Source organism: Balaenoptera physalus (genome assembly GCF_965194825.1).
Source record: "Balaenoptera physalus genome assembly, chromosome: 10".
In the NCBI taxonomy this organism is placed as follows: Eukaryota; Metazoa; Chordata; class Mammalia; order Artiodactyla; family Balaenopteridae; genus Balaenoptera; species Balaenoptera physalus.
The window spans coordinates 112,170,907-112,184,477 of NC_138889.1; the positions used below are offsets into that span (position 1 = coordinate 112,170,907).

Consider the following 13,571-nt stretch of genomic DNA (forward strand, 5'->3'; position numbering starts at 1 on the left):
TAAGTATAATCCAGAACTGATGCGACACACCAACCACAGATTAAGGAAACTCACTGAATTCCAAGCAGAATGAACAAAAGAAGCTCTCTAATAACACAACATAGTGAAAATGCAGAACACTAGAGTCAAAGGAAAGAGCTTAAAAGTAGCCAGAGAGAAAAAATACGTTGCCTTCCAAAGAGCAATGACTCACTGTCATCTTTGTTCTCAATGGAAACAATGGAAGTCAAAGTACAGTTGGACAATCTTTTCAATGTGTTAAAAGAAAATCTTTTTGGTAACCTAGGGTCTAGAATTTTATACCCAGTGGAAATATTTTTTAAGAACAACAGTAAAACAGTCATCTTAAAACAAATAAAATCAGAGGGATTTTGATTTTCCCTGAAGGAAATTCTAATGAGTACTTCAGCCAGAAAAAAGTGACCCCAGATGTAAGGTCTGAGATGAAAAATAAATGATGAGTGACAAAAGAGGCAAACAGGTGGGTAAATTTAAACACATATTGATTGTATAAAACACTACTAATTATGCTTGAACTAAAGTATACAACAAGACATATAAGTCAGCAGGAGAGATTGAAACTAAAATGTCCTAAGGTCCTTATTTTATTCCAGATGTGGGTAAATATAGCAAATGGCTCTATTATATAACCATTTACAATGTCCTAGGTTAACCTCTACAAGAATGGCCATATAACTTCAAAACCAGTAGAAGAAAAAATGGAATGAGAAATAATCATCAATCCAACAAGAGACAAGAAAGAGGACCGAAGTAAACATTAAAAAATTTAGTACAAATGAAAAGCACAAAATACATTGCTAGAAAATCAATCAAAAGATATTGGAAATTACATTAAGTATAAATGTATTAAATGATTTTTAAAAACCTAGCCACACAGTGTTTACAACAGACACCTAAAATGTGTATACAGGATTAAAGAGACAAGAATTAAAAAACCCGACACCAAAATCAGAAAAAAAAGTCACAATAAAACTAGAGAACAATATCTTTTATGAATAGAGATACAAACATTCTTAACAAAATCTCAGCAAACAAAATCCAACAACAGATAAAAGAGATCATATATCATGATCAAGTGGGAAATACAAGATTGGCTTAACAACCCCAAAACAATTAATGTATCACATCATATTAATAGAATAAGGGCTAAAAGGCATGTGACCATCTCAAAAGATGCAGAATGGGCAACTGAGAAAATCTAACATCCTTTCATGATAAGAGCTCTGAACACACACAAAGAATAGAAGGAAACATCCTCAACCCAATAAAGAGCATCTAATGAAAATCTACATCATATTTAATGGTGAATGACTGAATACTTTTCCCTGTAAGACCTTCGCTAGCCACTTTTAGTCAACATCTTACTGGACAGTCACGCCAGTGTAATTAGGCAAAAAAAAAAAAAAGAAATTAAAGGCATCCAGATTGGAAGGAAGACCTAAAACTGTCTTTATTCACACATGACACGATCCTGTATGTAGAAAATCCTAAGGAATCAACAGCAATAACAATATTTACTAAAATTAATAACAATGAAGTCACAGTTTATAAGCTTAATATCAAAATTTAATTGTATTTCTGTACACTAGTAACAAACAATTCAAAAATGAAATTAAGAAAACAATTCCATTAACAGTAGCATCAAAAATAATAAAATATTTAGGAGGAACGTTAACAAAGGATACGTAAGATTTGTACACTGAAAACTATAAAATATCACAGGAAGAAATTAAAATAGATCAAATAAACAGAAGGATATACCATGTTCATGAATTAGAAGACTCAATATTGTTAAGATGTCAAGTTCTCCCAAATGGATCTATAGATTCAACACAATCCCTATCAAAATCCCAGCAGGCTTCCTCTCTTTTTTTTTGGTAGAAGCTGGCAAGCTGATTCTAAAATTCATATAAAAATTCATAGCACTTAGAATGTGCAAAACAATTTGAGAAAGAAGAAAATTGGAGGACTTACACTACCTGATTTCAAAACTAACTACAAACCTACAATAATCAAGACAGTGTAATGTGGGTTTAAGGATAGGGATATAGACCAATAGAACAGAATTGAGAATCCAGAAATAAACCTATACACTTATGTTCAATTGATTTTCGACAAAGGTACCATGAAAATTCAATGGGGGAAAAGTAACGTTTTCAACGAATGGTGCCGAGGCAATTGGATATCCATAAGCAAAAAGAACAAAACCCAAAAACCAAAACAAAACAAAAAAACCCCCAAACTTTTCCTCACACCACACCCCAAAATTAACTCAAAATAAATCATCGACCTAAATATAAGAGTTGAGTCTAAAAGCTTCTATGAGAAAAAAATAGAAGAAAATGTTCATGTCCCTGGATTAGGCAAACAGGTCTTAGATATAACATCAAAAGCATGAGTCACACAAGAAAAGATAAGTTGGACTTTTTACAATTTAAAACTTTTGTGTTTTAAAAGACATGATTAAGAACATGAAAAGACAGCCGCAGAATGGGAGAAAATAATTGCAAGTCATATATCTGATAAAGGACTTGTATCCAGAACATATAAACAACACTTACAACTCAATAACAGAACTACTTAATTAGAAAATAGGCAAGAGAGTTGAATAAACATTTCCCCAAAGAAGACTATGAATGGCTAATAAGCACATGAAAAGTTGCTCAACATCATTAGTGATTAAGGAAATGCAAATCAAACCCACAACTAGAATGGCGAAAAGAAAAAAGGCCAACCATACCATGTATTTGCAAGGATATAGAGAGAGTGGAACCTTTGTACATTACTGGTGGGAAATCAAAATGGTACAGACCCTTTGGAAAACAGTTTAGAAGTTTTTTAGAAAGTTAAACAGAAACTTACCATATGACCCATCAATTCCCCTCTTAGGAACCTGACCAAGAGAAATGAAAACATATGTCCATACACAGACTTGTAGATAAAAGTTCACAGCAGCATTGACCATAATAGCCCCAAACTGGAAACAATCCAAACGTCTATCAACTGGCAAATGGATAAACAAAATGTGGTTGATCCATACAACAGAATACTATTCAGTGTTAAAAAGAAAAGAAATACATGATGCAGCACAGATGACCCTCAAGAATGTTACATTATGTGAGAAAAACTAAACACAAAACACCACAAGTTGTCTGATTCCATTTATATGAAGCAGCCAGAAAAGGCAAATTTCTAGCCTTATAGAAATTTAAGGATACAGACACAGAAAGCAGGTCAGTGATTGAGTGTGGCTGGCGGTGGGAGCTGGGAATGATTGCAAATGGAATTGAGGGAATTTGGGGGTGTTGAAAAATGTTCTAAAACTTAGTTTTGATGATGTTTGCAAATCAAAGTAGAAATTTACTAAAATGTGTTGTCTACATTTACATTGGGTGAATTTTATGGCATGTAAATTATACCTCAAAAGAAAGCTTAAAAAAAAAAGATTACAAACAAAATTAGGTTTGTATAACGATGATAATAGACTTTAAGGGAAAAAAGAACACTACTTGAGAGAAAGCGGGTGTTATGGAATTAGAAAACATTGAATCCAGCAGTGAATATATACAAATTTGGATATTATATGTATCTGATCATAAGATCTAAAATTACATTAAGCGAAAATTGACAGAAATATAAAGAAAACTAGAAAAATTCCCCACAATAGTTGGCACTTCAACACATTTCTCAGTAATGATAGATCAAGTAAGATAAAAACATTCCAGTGAGGATATACTTCTCAACAAAACAATTAACAAGCTCGTTCTAATGAACACAAGTATAACACCGCACCCAGCAACTTCAGAATACACATGGTATTCAAACATGGAAGGTACATTTACAAAAGTTGATGACATGTTGTACCTGTAAAACATATTTCAAAATGTTCCAAGAGACTGATACCCTACAGGACTTCCCTGGTGGCACAGTGGTTAAGAATCCGCCCTGGTCCGGGAAGATCTCACATGCCACGGAGCAACGAAGCCTGTGCGCCACAGCTACTGAGCCTGCGCTCTAGAGCCTGCGAGCCACAACTACTGAACCCCACGTGCCACAACTACTGAAGCCCGCGCGTCTACAGCCCGTGCTCTGCAACAAGAGAAGCCACCGCAATGAGAAGCCCGTGCACTGCAACGAAGAGCAGCCCTTGCTCGCTGCAACTAGAGAAAGCCCGTGTGCAGCAACGAAGACCCAACGCAGCCAAAAATAAATAAATAAACAAACTTATTAAAAAAAAAAAGATTGATACCCTACAGATCACTTTCTTTGACAATAGAGGAATAACAATTATAACAATGACAAAAATCATATTCCAAAATAGCTCCTGGGATAAACAAGAGGTCATAATGGAGACTAGAAAAATCTTTGCGTGAATGAACATTAAAATTAAATGCTATATATCAAAACCTGGGGGATGAAGTTTGAGTGGTATTTAGAGAAAAATAAAAGTACAGTCTTAAATGCACACCTTAGAAATCTAGAAAGTTTTAGAATTCATAATTATCCAACCTAAGAAGTTAAAGAAAGAATAATACATTAAGCCCAAGTAAATAGAAGGAAGAAAATAAAGAGAAGTGAATGAAACAAAACAAAACCGACAAAAGAGAGGATCAACTAGGTCAAAAGTTTCTTGAAAACATGAATAAAATCATCAACTAACTGGCAGGCTTGATCAGTGGAAAAAAGTGAAGTCACAAACAAACAATATTGGCAATAAAAAAGGGGTCTAACCACTGATGATACAGATGCTAAAATGATAATAAATGCCAATAAATGTGAAAACTAGGATGGAATGTACAAATTCTTAAAATATGCAACTTATCAAAACTGACACAAGAAGAGATAGAAAACCCCAACTGTCCCATAACCATCCGAGTCACTGACTCGATTAAAAACCTGCCCACAAGGAACACACCAGGCTTAGGTGGCTTTACCTCCAAGTTTCCCCAAACACTCAGGGGAAGAGAATCCTCATCCTATACAAAATATTCTAGAATATGGAAGAAGAGGGAACACTTCTCAACTCGTTCTGTGAGGCTCACATACATTGGGTACCATAACCCAATGAGGACACTGTAAGTACATATCTCACCCACAAACGTGGACAGAAAAACTCTGAAGGAAATATTAGCAGGAGGGCTTCAGCAGTGTTTCAGAAAGCTTATACAATGTGAAGGACTGGTGTGTGGGGGGGAGAGGCCAGAGGCCACATAGATGTCTGGAAAAATAATCTAAGCCCAAGATGCTAAAGGCCTGAACTCAGCGGGGAGGACGTGCAGCTGGCGTGCAAGGGTGAGCAGCGTTGAGGGGCTCTCGGGGTGGTGGTCAGAGCAGGGGGAGTGGCTGGGATGACCAGGGTTCCGGGTCCTGCTTTCAGGCCTGGTGGACGGAGAAGCCTGGGAGGGGGACAGAGCAGGAGGAGGGGGGTCTGGGGCAGACGCCAGGTCCTGGGTGACTGGGCCTACCTGTCAAGGGCAGGGGCTGGGGAGGTGAGGTGGTGGGGAGCCCGGGCTGGGGGGCATTCCTGTCCGGGAGAAAGGTGTGCCTGGACGGGGTTCTAGGCCGGGGGGGGGCGCGGTGGAAGGAATGTCGGGGGTTGGGGGGGCCCTTCCCACCCACAGTCTCTGAACTGGGGCCTGGAAACCCAGGACTCCCTGTGTCCGGCTCTGAGCCATGAACATTTCCGGCAAAAACAGAGAAGAAAGAAATTCTCCCAGCCCACTGTGTTCCTCATATCAGCAAAAGCAGTGTGAGCTGAGCTTGCAAAATAAACAGGGCTCAATGTAAACACTGCAGCAGGTCCTGGGGACGGAGCTAAGAATACACACTGGGGGAGGAAGGTGGGAGCAGACTTCTCCATCGGGTCCCCAGAGAGCCACAGGGTCCCTGCCCTGGAGCAGCCCTGACAGGGAGGGGCCGGGGGGCTGGGGGCCGCGTTCTCAGGACCCGTCCCAGGGCCTGGCGTGTCGGAATCTGACCACTACCTCCCGTGGACCTTGCTGCTTGCCCTCACCTTGGCCCTCAGTGTTCCTACCCGGCCTCTTCTCAACCAGACCCCTTCTGTTTGTGAAATACTCTTCTGCTTTCTTCTGTCTCTCTCCACCTTATCTCCCCTTCTGTCTGCGGCTTCCGCCGGGACCAGCTCTTTACCTAACCAGCTAACTAGGCAACAGCTCAACCTCTCCGGGCCTCAGTTTCCCCACTGGTAAAAGAGACTTTATTTGGGCAAACGAGTCCTTGCCAGAGTAGAGAACGCAACGTGACAAAGCAGTTCAAGCCCTCTCCTCGCACAACTAAGGGGGCCAGCGGGCTCCCCAGGCCGGTGGGGTGCAGGCTGTGGCAGGGGAATGCCGTGTCTGCTTCCCATGCCCCTGGAGCGAGGCTGGCTGTGCAGGCCAGGGGGCATCCTGAGGGCGGGTGGGGGGCTCAGAGCAGGAGCGCGAGCTGCAACGAGGCTGCAGGACCCCGGAGAGAAGGAAGTGTGGGGGGCCCTCCAGCCCACGTGGCCCCTGGACTGGACATGGGAAGGGGACTCCTTGCCGGGAAACGGAGGCCCCCCTGAACAGGCTCAGCTGGCCTCCCCCACCCCCGGTGACTCCCTGCAAGTGGACAGCCCGGCCACTGACCCTCAGAGTGACCTGTCCCCAAGATGGGGATGGGGCAGCCGCTGTGCACCCCGAAGTCCCCTCCCCCTCCTCTCCAAGCCCCTCGTCCTGTGGCTGAGTGAGCCGGCCGGGACGGGACCGCCGTCAGCGCCGAGGGCCTGAGCTGAGATGAGGAAGCAGTTGGGGGCCAGGCTCCCTTCCGGCCTGAGGCCAGCCCGGTGGGGTTGGGGGAGGTCCGGGGCTCCGGCTGGGGCTGGCGGGCCGGCTGGCACTGCCACCACTGCAGGCCTGCTGGGCTTCCCAGGGCTGGACGGCTGCTGGATTTCCTGCCCCCAACTTCCCTCAGTCAGCAGGATTGCGAGGGGGGTTGTTTATGGTCCCGATGGCTGCGGTGATAACGTGGGGCCTGGGACACGCCACTGTGCCCTCTGGGCCCGGCGGGGCCCTTTCCCAGGATCTGTCCCCGAGGGGGGCATCGGCTAGCGGGGGAGGGGCTGGGCAGGCTGAGCTGGACGCCGGCCCACGGCAGCCTCTGCCCGGGTCCAGCACGTGTCCAAGGGGCAGAGATTCAGCGTGGAGCACGGCCTGCTCCCTGCCTTGAGACCTGGGGGCGTGACTGTGCCTCTCGGGCGGAACCAGCTCCTGGGAGGCAGGAGGGGGACGAAGGCGACACAGAGCCCATCTCCCTGAGTGTGTGCGGAACATCCGGAATCCTTGCTGCCCAGAAACGGCCCCTGTCCCGGGCGCAGAGCCTGACGGTGGAGGCCACCAGGGGCCTTGCTCCCAACCTTGCCCCCAGGGATCAGGGACTCCAGAAAACCCTTCCCTTTGTTGTTCAGATCTGAAGAAATGTGGTCCCATAATTCTGTACCCCCAAGGCCAACGTGGGCCGCACCTCAGCCCACCACACCGACCCTGGCTGGACAAGGGCTGAGCCCTGGTTCTCAGACCCCCACCGGCTGCCAGATGGCTCCAGGGGACCCTGTCTCCTACCCATCGTCACCCCCAGAGGACACCAGGCTCTGGTTTAGGTTTCAAGGGGTGGCCTGTCCCGAGGAACAGTGGGCAGAGCTGTAAGAGAGGCCCAGGACAGTGGGACAGAGGACAGAACCAGACCAGGGCAGGGACTTGAGGGGGGGTGAGCACATCTGGACGACAGGGCAGTGGGGCCGCTCCCAGCGCTGCTGGGCCACCACGACCCCTGCCAGCGGTGGGGGCCAGTCAGCGAAGGCTGCCTTGGCCAGAGCTGCTCCAGAGCTGGGCAAGGAGGGGAGGGGGGCTGCCTGGGTCCTTTCCCGGCTCTACCTCTGCATCCGTTGATGCCTGGAAGCCCCGCCCTGCCACCCCACCCCCCAACCACGCAGGGTGCCTGGTCTGCTGTACTGGGCGTGGCCACCTGCTGCTTCTCCGGGAATGTGGCAGCCCCGAGTCCCTGGTCCCACCCGAGAGGAAGAGTGAAAGCCAAGGGCGGGTCACCAGACAGGCGGAGTCCAGGCCCCAGAGCCTCTGAAGCCGCTCAGCCTGGGGAGCTGACCGTTCCCAGTTTCAGTTCCCATCCTGCCAGACAGGGCATCTGCCACTGGACCATCTGCCTGGGCAAAGGAGAGCCACCAGGCCCGCTGAGGCCTGTGCTGACCGAGACGGGCCAGCCCTCCGGCGGGGCCAGGGTGTTGGCGTCACACAGCCCCAGAGGGCCAGGCCCGAAGTGAGGGCCCCCGTGGGCACCTGCACAGCGGCCCTCCCCCATGTACAGGACCGTGGCCCCATACCCACCCAGGCCGGGGAAGACTGCCGGTGGGCAGAGGGTCGTCCTGCAGGCCCAGGCCAGGGTGGGTGGGGCAGGAACCCGGAGCTGTGCCCCTGCCCGCCTGCCCAGCTGCAGCAGAGATGGACACGGGCCAGAGCCAGGCGTTGCCCAGGAAACCGAGAGTCGGACGCACTCCCTGCTCAACCGAAATTCCTCTATTTTTAGCCCCCCGGCTGCTTTCAGATAAAGTCCATGTAGATGAACGAGCTGTTGGGCAAGATAACAGCCTGCTCCAAACCACGGAGACTTCAAAGGGCGGCAGGCCGCCCCCTCCCATTCCACAGACCCTGCGAGGCTCCCAGGATGCCCTGGGAAGGGGTTCCGGAGCTGAGAGGCGGGGCCGCGGGCACAGAGCCCAGCGGGGACTGGGGCGTCCCGGCCACTGAGGCCGCTGGTGCCCCGGAGCGGAGGGAGCACGGCGTCCACGTCCCACCCGGACACCCAGCAGGGCCTCGGCCGACACTCCCCACCTCCCTTGCTGTCAGGACCCTGCAGAGGAGGGTCCTGGAGCCCACATCCCCTCCTCCCCACCTGATGCACCCTCGTGTCCCTGTCGGCACCTCTGAGTCCCTGCGTGCAAGCGGGCTGGGGGCTGAGGGAGCCGCAGGCAGCGGGGACAGCCCTGCCCACCTCAGCGTGCACTGGGCGGGCCTCAGCTATGCCAGGGAGGGGACTGCGGGCACTCGCTGCCACTTGCCAATAATGATGCCACTTGTCAGAGGTCTAAGACCAGCCTGGCCTTCAGTGCTCTCCTCCCGTGGGGACTGACGCCCGGTGCACATGGGGGAGGAGCTGGAGCCCCATGTCAGGGAGGCCACACCGAGCACAGATGGAAGGAAGGAAGGAAGAAGGAAGGAAAGAGGGAGGGAGGGAGACCCCAGACACCTAGGGCACCGTCCAAGCCCTGCACGCTCAGGACAGAGCAGGAGAGTGAAACGCCGCTGTGTGTCCGGGCCCCAAGGACGCTGCCCGCCGCCCGCCAGCAGCGATGCCGCGTGGCCCGCGAGAGCTGGCGTGGGCTCAGGCGCCTACCTTGTCCTCCACGCGGTTCAGGCGGGCACCGATCGTGTTGCTGCCTCGGTCCTTAGTCTTCTCTGTGGGGTTAAAGCATCCAAGTCAGGGACGCCTGGGCTGGCAGACGGGGAGCGGTGGGCAGGTGACCCCGACTGGGCTCGGGGAGAAGGGCGATGGGGGTGAGGGAGTGAGGGTCAAAGGCCTGAACCTATGAGAATGTCTCTTAGAAGCTCTCCTGTGGTGAGAACTTCAGGGGCGGCAGTGGGTGGGCCGGGCGCTGGCGGGCTTGTCCCCACTCCACCCTTTCCGGTCCTGTGACCTCCGAGAGCCTCAGAGGACAGGCACCCACCCTGCCTGGGGGCTGCCTGAGATGGTGCCCTCTGTACAAAGGCGACATTCCGCCCCAAGGGGGCACTTGCTCTGGCCGGGGAGGCCTGTCGCCCCTGCGGCCCCTGCCGTCCCGTCCCTGAGTGAGCTGTGCCTCCCACTTGAACTTGGGCTAGGGCAACCCCGAGGAACAGGCCTGGCCCTGCCCTCCCTGGTGTGACCCCCTAGCCGCCCTCCGGAGGACATGAGGCCGTGCCTCAGAGCTGGAGAGCGGCACCCACCTTGCTCCCCAACGTTCTAGCTGGCTGCTCACCCCCCAACCCCACTCCCAGGCCCCCACCTTCCCAGGGTCCTGGTCACGTTTCCACACTCAGATCATCAATGGCCTAGAAAAGCCTGCCATTTATAAGGACGCATGCAGGTTCTTGCACTAACTGAAAATCCCTTGTAAATCATGTTCGAAGCCAGTTTGCTTAGGGTGGGTCTACCTGCCCCCCTCTCTAGATATCCTTGCGAGACATGCACTTTCTGATGGTGGAAGAGGCAGGCGTGGGTGGAGGGATGGTAGGAGGGTGTGGCCTGGGCTGCCACGCCCAGGGTGTCTCAATGCGGAAACCCACCTGAGACGGAGATGAAGAGGGAGGGCTTCCCGATGGACTGGTCCAGCCTGGGGGGGAGGGAGGGAGACGGAGACCAGCTCACACTTGGCCGGGGCACCGCACGGACATCTGGCCTGTCGGTGGGTGGATGGGCTGATGTGCCCAGCAGGACAAGCTGCCCGCCCCCTCTGGGGGCCACCCCTCACCGCCACCCAAAAACCAGCCCGGTGCCTCCCAGGTTCCAGAGGCCCATGCTCCCAAGGGGGCCTGGGGTGGGGTGCTCAGAGGTGAAGGGCAGTGGTTGGGCTGCCCCTTTGTCACCCTCCCTGGGCACAGCAGGGTCCCAGGATAGCCCAGTGTCCTGAATGTTCCCAGAGAGGCAGGCCTGCAAGTGGGCCCTTCCGGGGTGAGGCCAGGTCGCTGGGCTGGGTGGGCTTCATGTCCCTGTAGTAGGTCAGTGACAGGGGCGGCGGCAGCCTGAGCCCCCGGCTGCCAGGCACATCTCCCAGCCACACCCTGGGTCGCACAGAGCTCGGTTCCCAGGCCAGCCCACCGTGGAGATGCAGCTGGTCTGAGCCCACGCAGGCCCCCAAGGACCACGCTGCTTCCACGAGGATGAGCTCTGTGGGCCCCAAGTCAGAAGCCAGAAGACGTCGGCTCCCAAGAGTTGAGGTGCTCAGCTCCCAACTGGTAGGGTCTCTCCCGGAGGTGGTGTCTCCTGGGGCTGGACCTGGCCCCTGCTCACAGGGTGCGTGCTGGGCTGTGAAGCGTCCAGCATCTCTGAGGTGTGGACATGTGTGGAATGAGCCCCTGCCCCCTCCCCCGCCCGCTCAGATCCCCCCTTCCCCTGTGCCCCGCGCCCCGGGCCCCGTGCGCCCACCTCCTCTGCAGCTCCTTGACGCGCACCATGAGGTTGAGGTGGCCCTGGGAGTACTGCTCGATGACGTCCCGCACGTCGTACGGCTTCCGCGCTTGCTGCGGTGGGAGAGAGAGAGTCACGCTGCGGGCTCCGCGTTAACGCGGTGACCGCGCCTGCCTTCCGTGGTCTTCCCGGATTTAAGGAGCTGCCCACGTGGCACCATGGGGCAGGCCTGGATCAGCGCACATGCGGTGGCCGGGCTCATCCCCCCCGGGAGCTGGGTGACCCTGGGCCAGTACCTCGGCCTCTCTGGGCCTCAGCTTCCTGCCCGCTCACCTGCAGGGACCTGCCCATTCTCCCTTTCCAGGCCACCGGTCCCTGTTTTCAAGCTGCCTTGGAAGAGCTGGCCCAGCTGAGGGCCTGGGGGCGGGGGGCCAGCATGGCTGCCAGTCACTGGGTGGAGGGCACAGCTTAGTGCAGCCACCGCCTGCCTGGGCCCCAAGCTCACCCTCCCCACACTTGTTGGCCGGCGCACCCACTGTTCTTGGGGCAGGGAGGTGGCCCACCCCACCCCCTTCCCAGGCAGTCCCCTGAGCTGAGCAGGGGTGGCCCCGGGGGACAGGCCTCCTGCTGGGGCTCCCGGGCTGCCTGGGAAGAGAAGATGGTCCCACGGCAGGCCTGGGGCCATGGGGGCAGGGAAGGTGACCCCAGAGCTCCAGGCTCGGCGCCAGCCCTGAGCCCATAAATGCATCCGGGGCTCAGGTGAAACCACAACAGAGAGAACGGGGCTTCTCACGATGTCAGCAAAACCTCCAGCCGCATTTATGGCCTCGATCCTGGGAGCTCACGGTCTGAGGGTCTCGCCCAGGTAGCATCGGGCTGGCCGAGTGGGGGTCTGATGGCCCAGGAGGCCCTTCGCCCACACAAGCGAGCCAGAGCCACGTGGGGACACAGGCCACTTCTCTTGGGAGAGCCGCGGGGAGACAGGGTTGGGGGCCCCAGGTGGTCTCATTAACCCTGAAGGGCCCACACTAGTGATGGGCTGGGAGGTTACTGCCTCTTACTGGGGAGTGTAGGGGGCCTGAGAGACACGCCAGACAGCTGGCAGGGCAGGGCGGGGCCGACAGGTCAGAGGGTGAGAAGGAATAAGGCACAGATGCCCGCTGAGGGTCAGGGCCAGGTCTCAACCCTGGGAGCCCCAGGGCACCTGTCCTCCCTGCCCACCTGAGGCCTCCTTCTCCTTGGGGTGCCATCCCAGAGACTGGGGCTACCCCAGGCTAAGGGTAAGGCCATCTCTGCCTTCCAGAAAGATGGAGTTCCCCTGAGAGCAGGGTCCTGCCTCGATCTCTGGGCACCTTTGGACATGTCCAGGGGCCCTGCCATCAACGCTGGTGGCTTAACTAAGTTCTTGCAGCTCCCCACATAGTCCCGGACCCCAGGAATCCCGAGGCAGTGCAGAATCTGCCTCCCTGTCAGGGACCGGGCACAAGAATTCCAGGGGGTTCCTGCTCCCGCAAGATCCGCCAGGCGGGGCCCTCACAGGTAACACCCAGCCCCGCTTTGGGCCCTGGGACCACCCTGTGTCCCTTTGTGGCCTACATGCCGAGGCCCGTGGTGGGGTCTCAGGGTCAGGAGTGGGATGGGACTCTGGCAGGCTCTCTGACTTGCCACACACTCAGCTTCAGGACAAGTGTAACAGTGGCACTTCGCTACAGGCTAGTGGTAATACCCCAGGGCTCAGTTTGTCCTTCTGTGAGATGGGGATGCGGAGCCCTCTGGCTGACAGGGAGGGAGTGGGGATGCAGTAAGGTGAGAAAGGCCAGCGGGTCCTGAGCTGGCTCTTGCCAGGAGAGCCCGAGGTGGCTGTGATAGCATCTGCGGCTGAGCCCGGGGTCTGCACTGCTGTTTAGTGCACATGCCACTGCGTTGTGATCTTGGCCTCCTGTGAACGACCCTGGGCACCTCCAGGCCTGCCGGTGCGGTCTGGGGGGTGGGATCAGAAGAGGGGAAGGCTGGCTTCAGAGGTCCAAGTGGGGCAGGCCTGGCCTGGAATGGAGCGGGTCCTTGCCCTGGTCTCCCAGACACCCTGGGAGGTCACGGCCCACTGCGTGCAGGTGAATTTGGGCACCTGAGCATGTTAAGAGCCTCTGTGTGCACAAATGTATACAGATGTCCCTGTGGGAAGGCATAAGAGGACAGGTGACAGGTGTGTGTGTGCCCGGGCATGCGTGTGCATGTCTGCAGAAGCGAGGGGGGTGGGGCTTGTGAGCAGGGCCCCACCCCTGGCCTCACCTTGTCTAGGGTGTGGACCACAACGGGGTAACCGACGCCCCGCTGAC

The 13,571-nt window shown here is 53.6% G+C and overlaps 1 protein-coding gene across 5 annotated transcripts in view; it reads right to left on the minus strand.

Annotated features, from left to right (window-relative positions):
- The window catches only part of KCNQ1 (potassium voltage-gated channel subfamily Q member 1), a 348,594-nt gene that overhangs the window by 61,687 nt on the left and 273,336 nt on the right, over window positions 1–13,571 (minus strand). For 2 of the 5 annotated variants that reach the window (XM_082477729.1, XM_082477727.1), the window contains 3 exons: window positions 11,254–11,348; window positions 10,395–10,441; window positions 9,466–9,527 (listed from right to left, as the gene is read on the minus strand). In XM_082477729.1, coding sequence (XP_082333855.1) covers window positions 9,466–9,527; window positions 10,395–10,441; window positions 11,254–11,348 — 204 coding nt within the window. Of the gene's footprint in view, window positions 1–9,465; window positions 9,528–10,394; window positions 10,508–10,575; window positions 11,154–11,253; window positions 11,349–13,571 lie in introns of those variants that run through there. The other 3 variants (XM_082477726.1, XM_082477728.1, XM_082477725.1) reach the window with 3 other exon arrangements.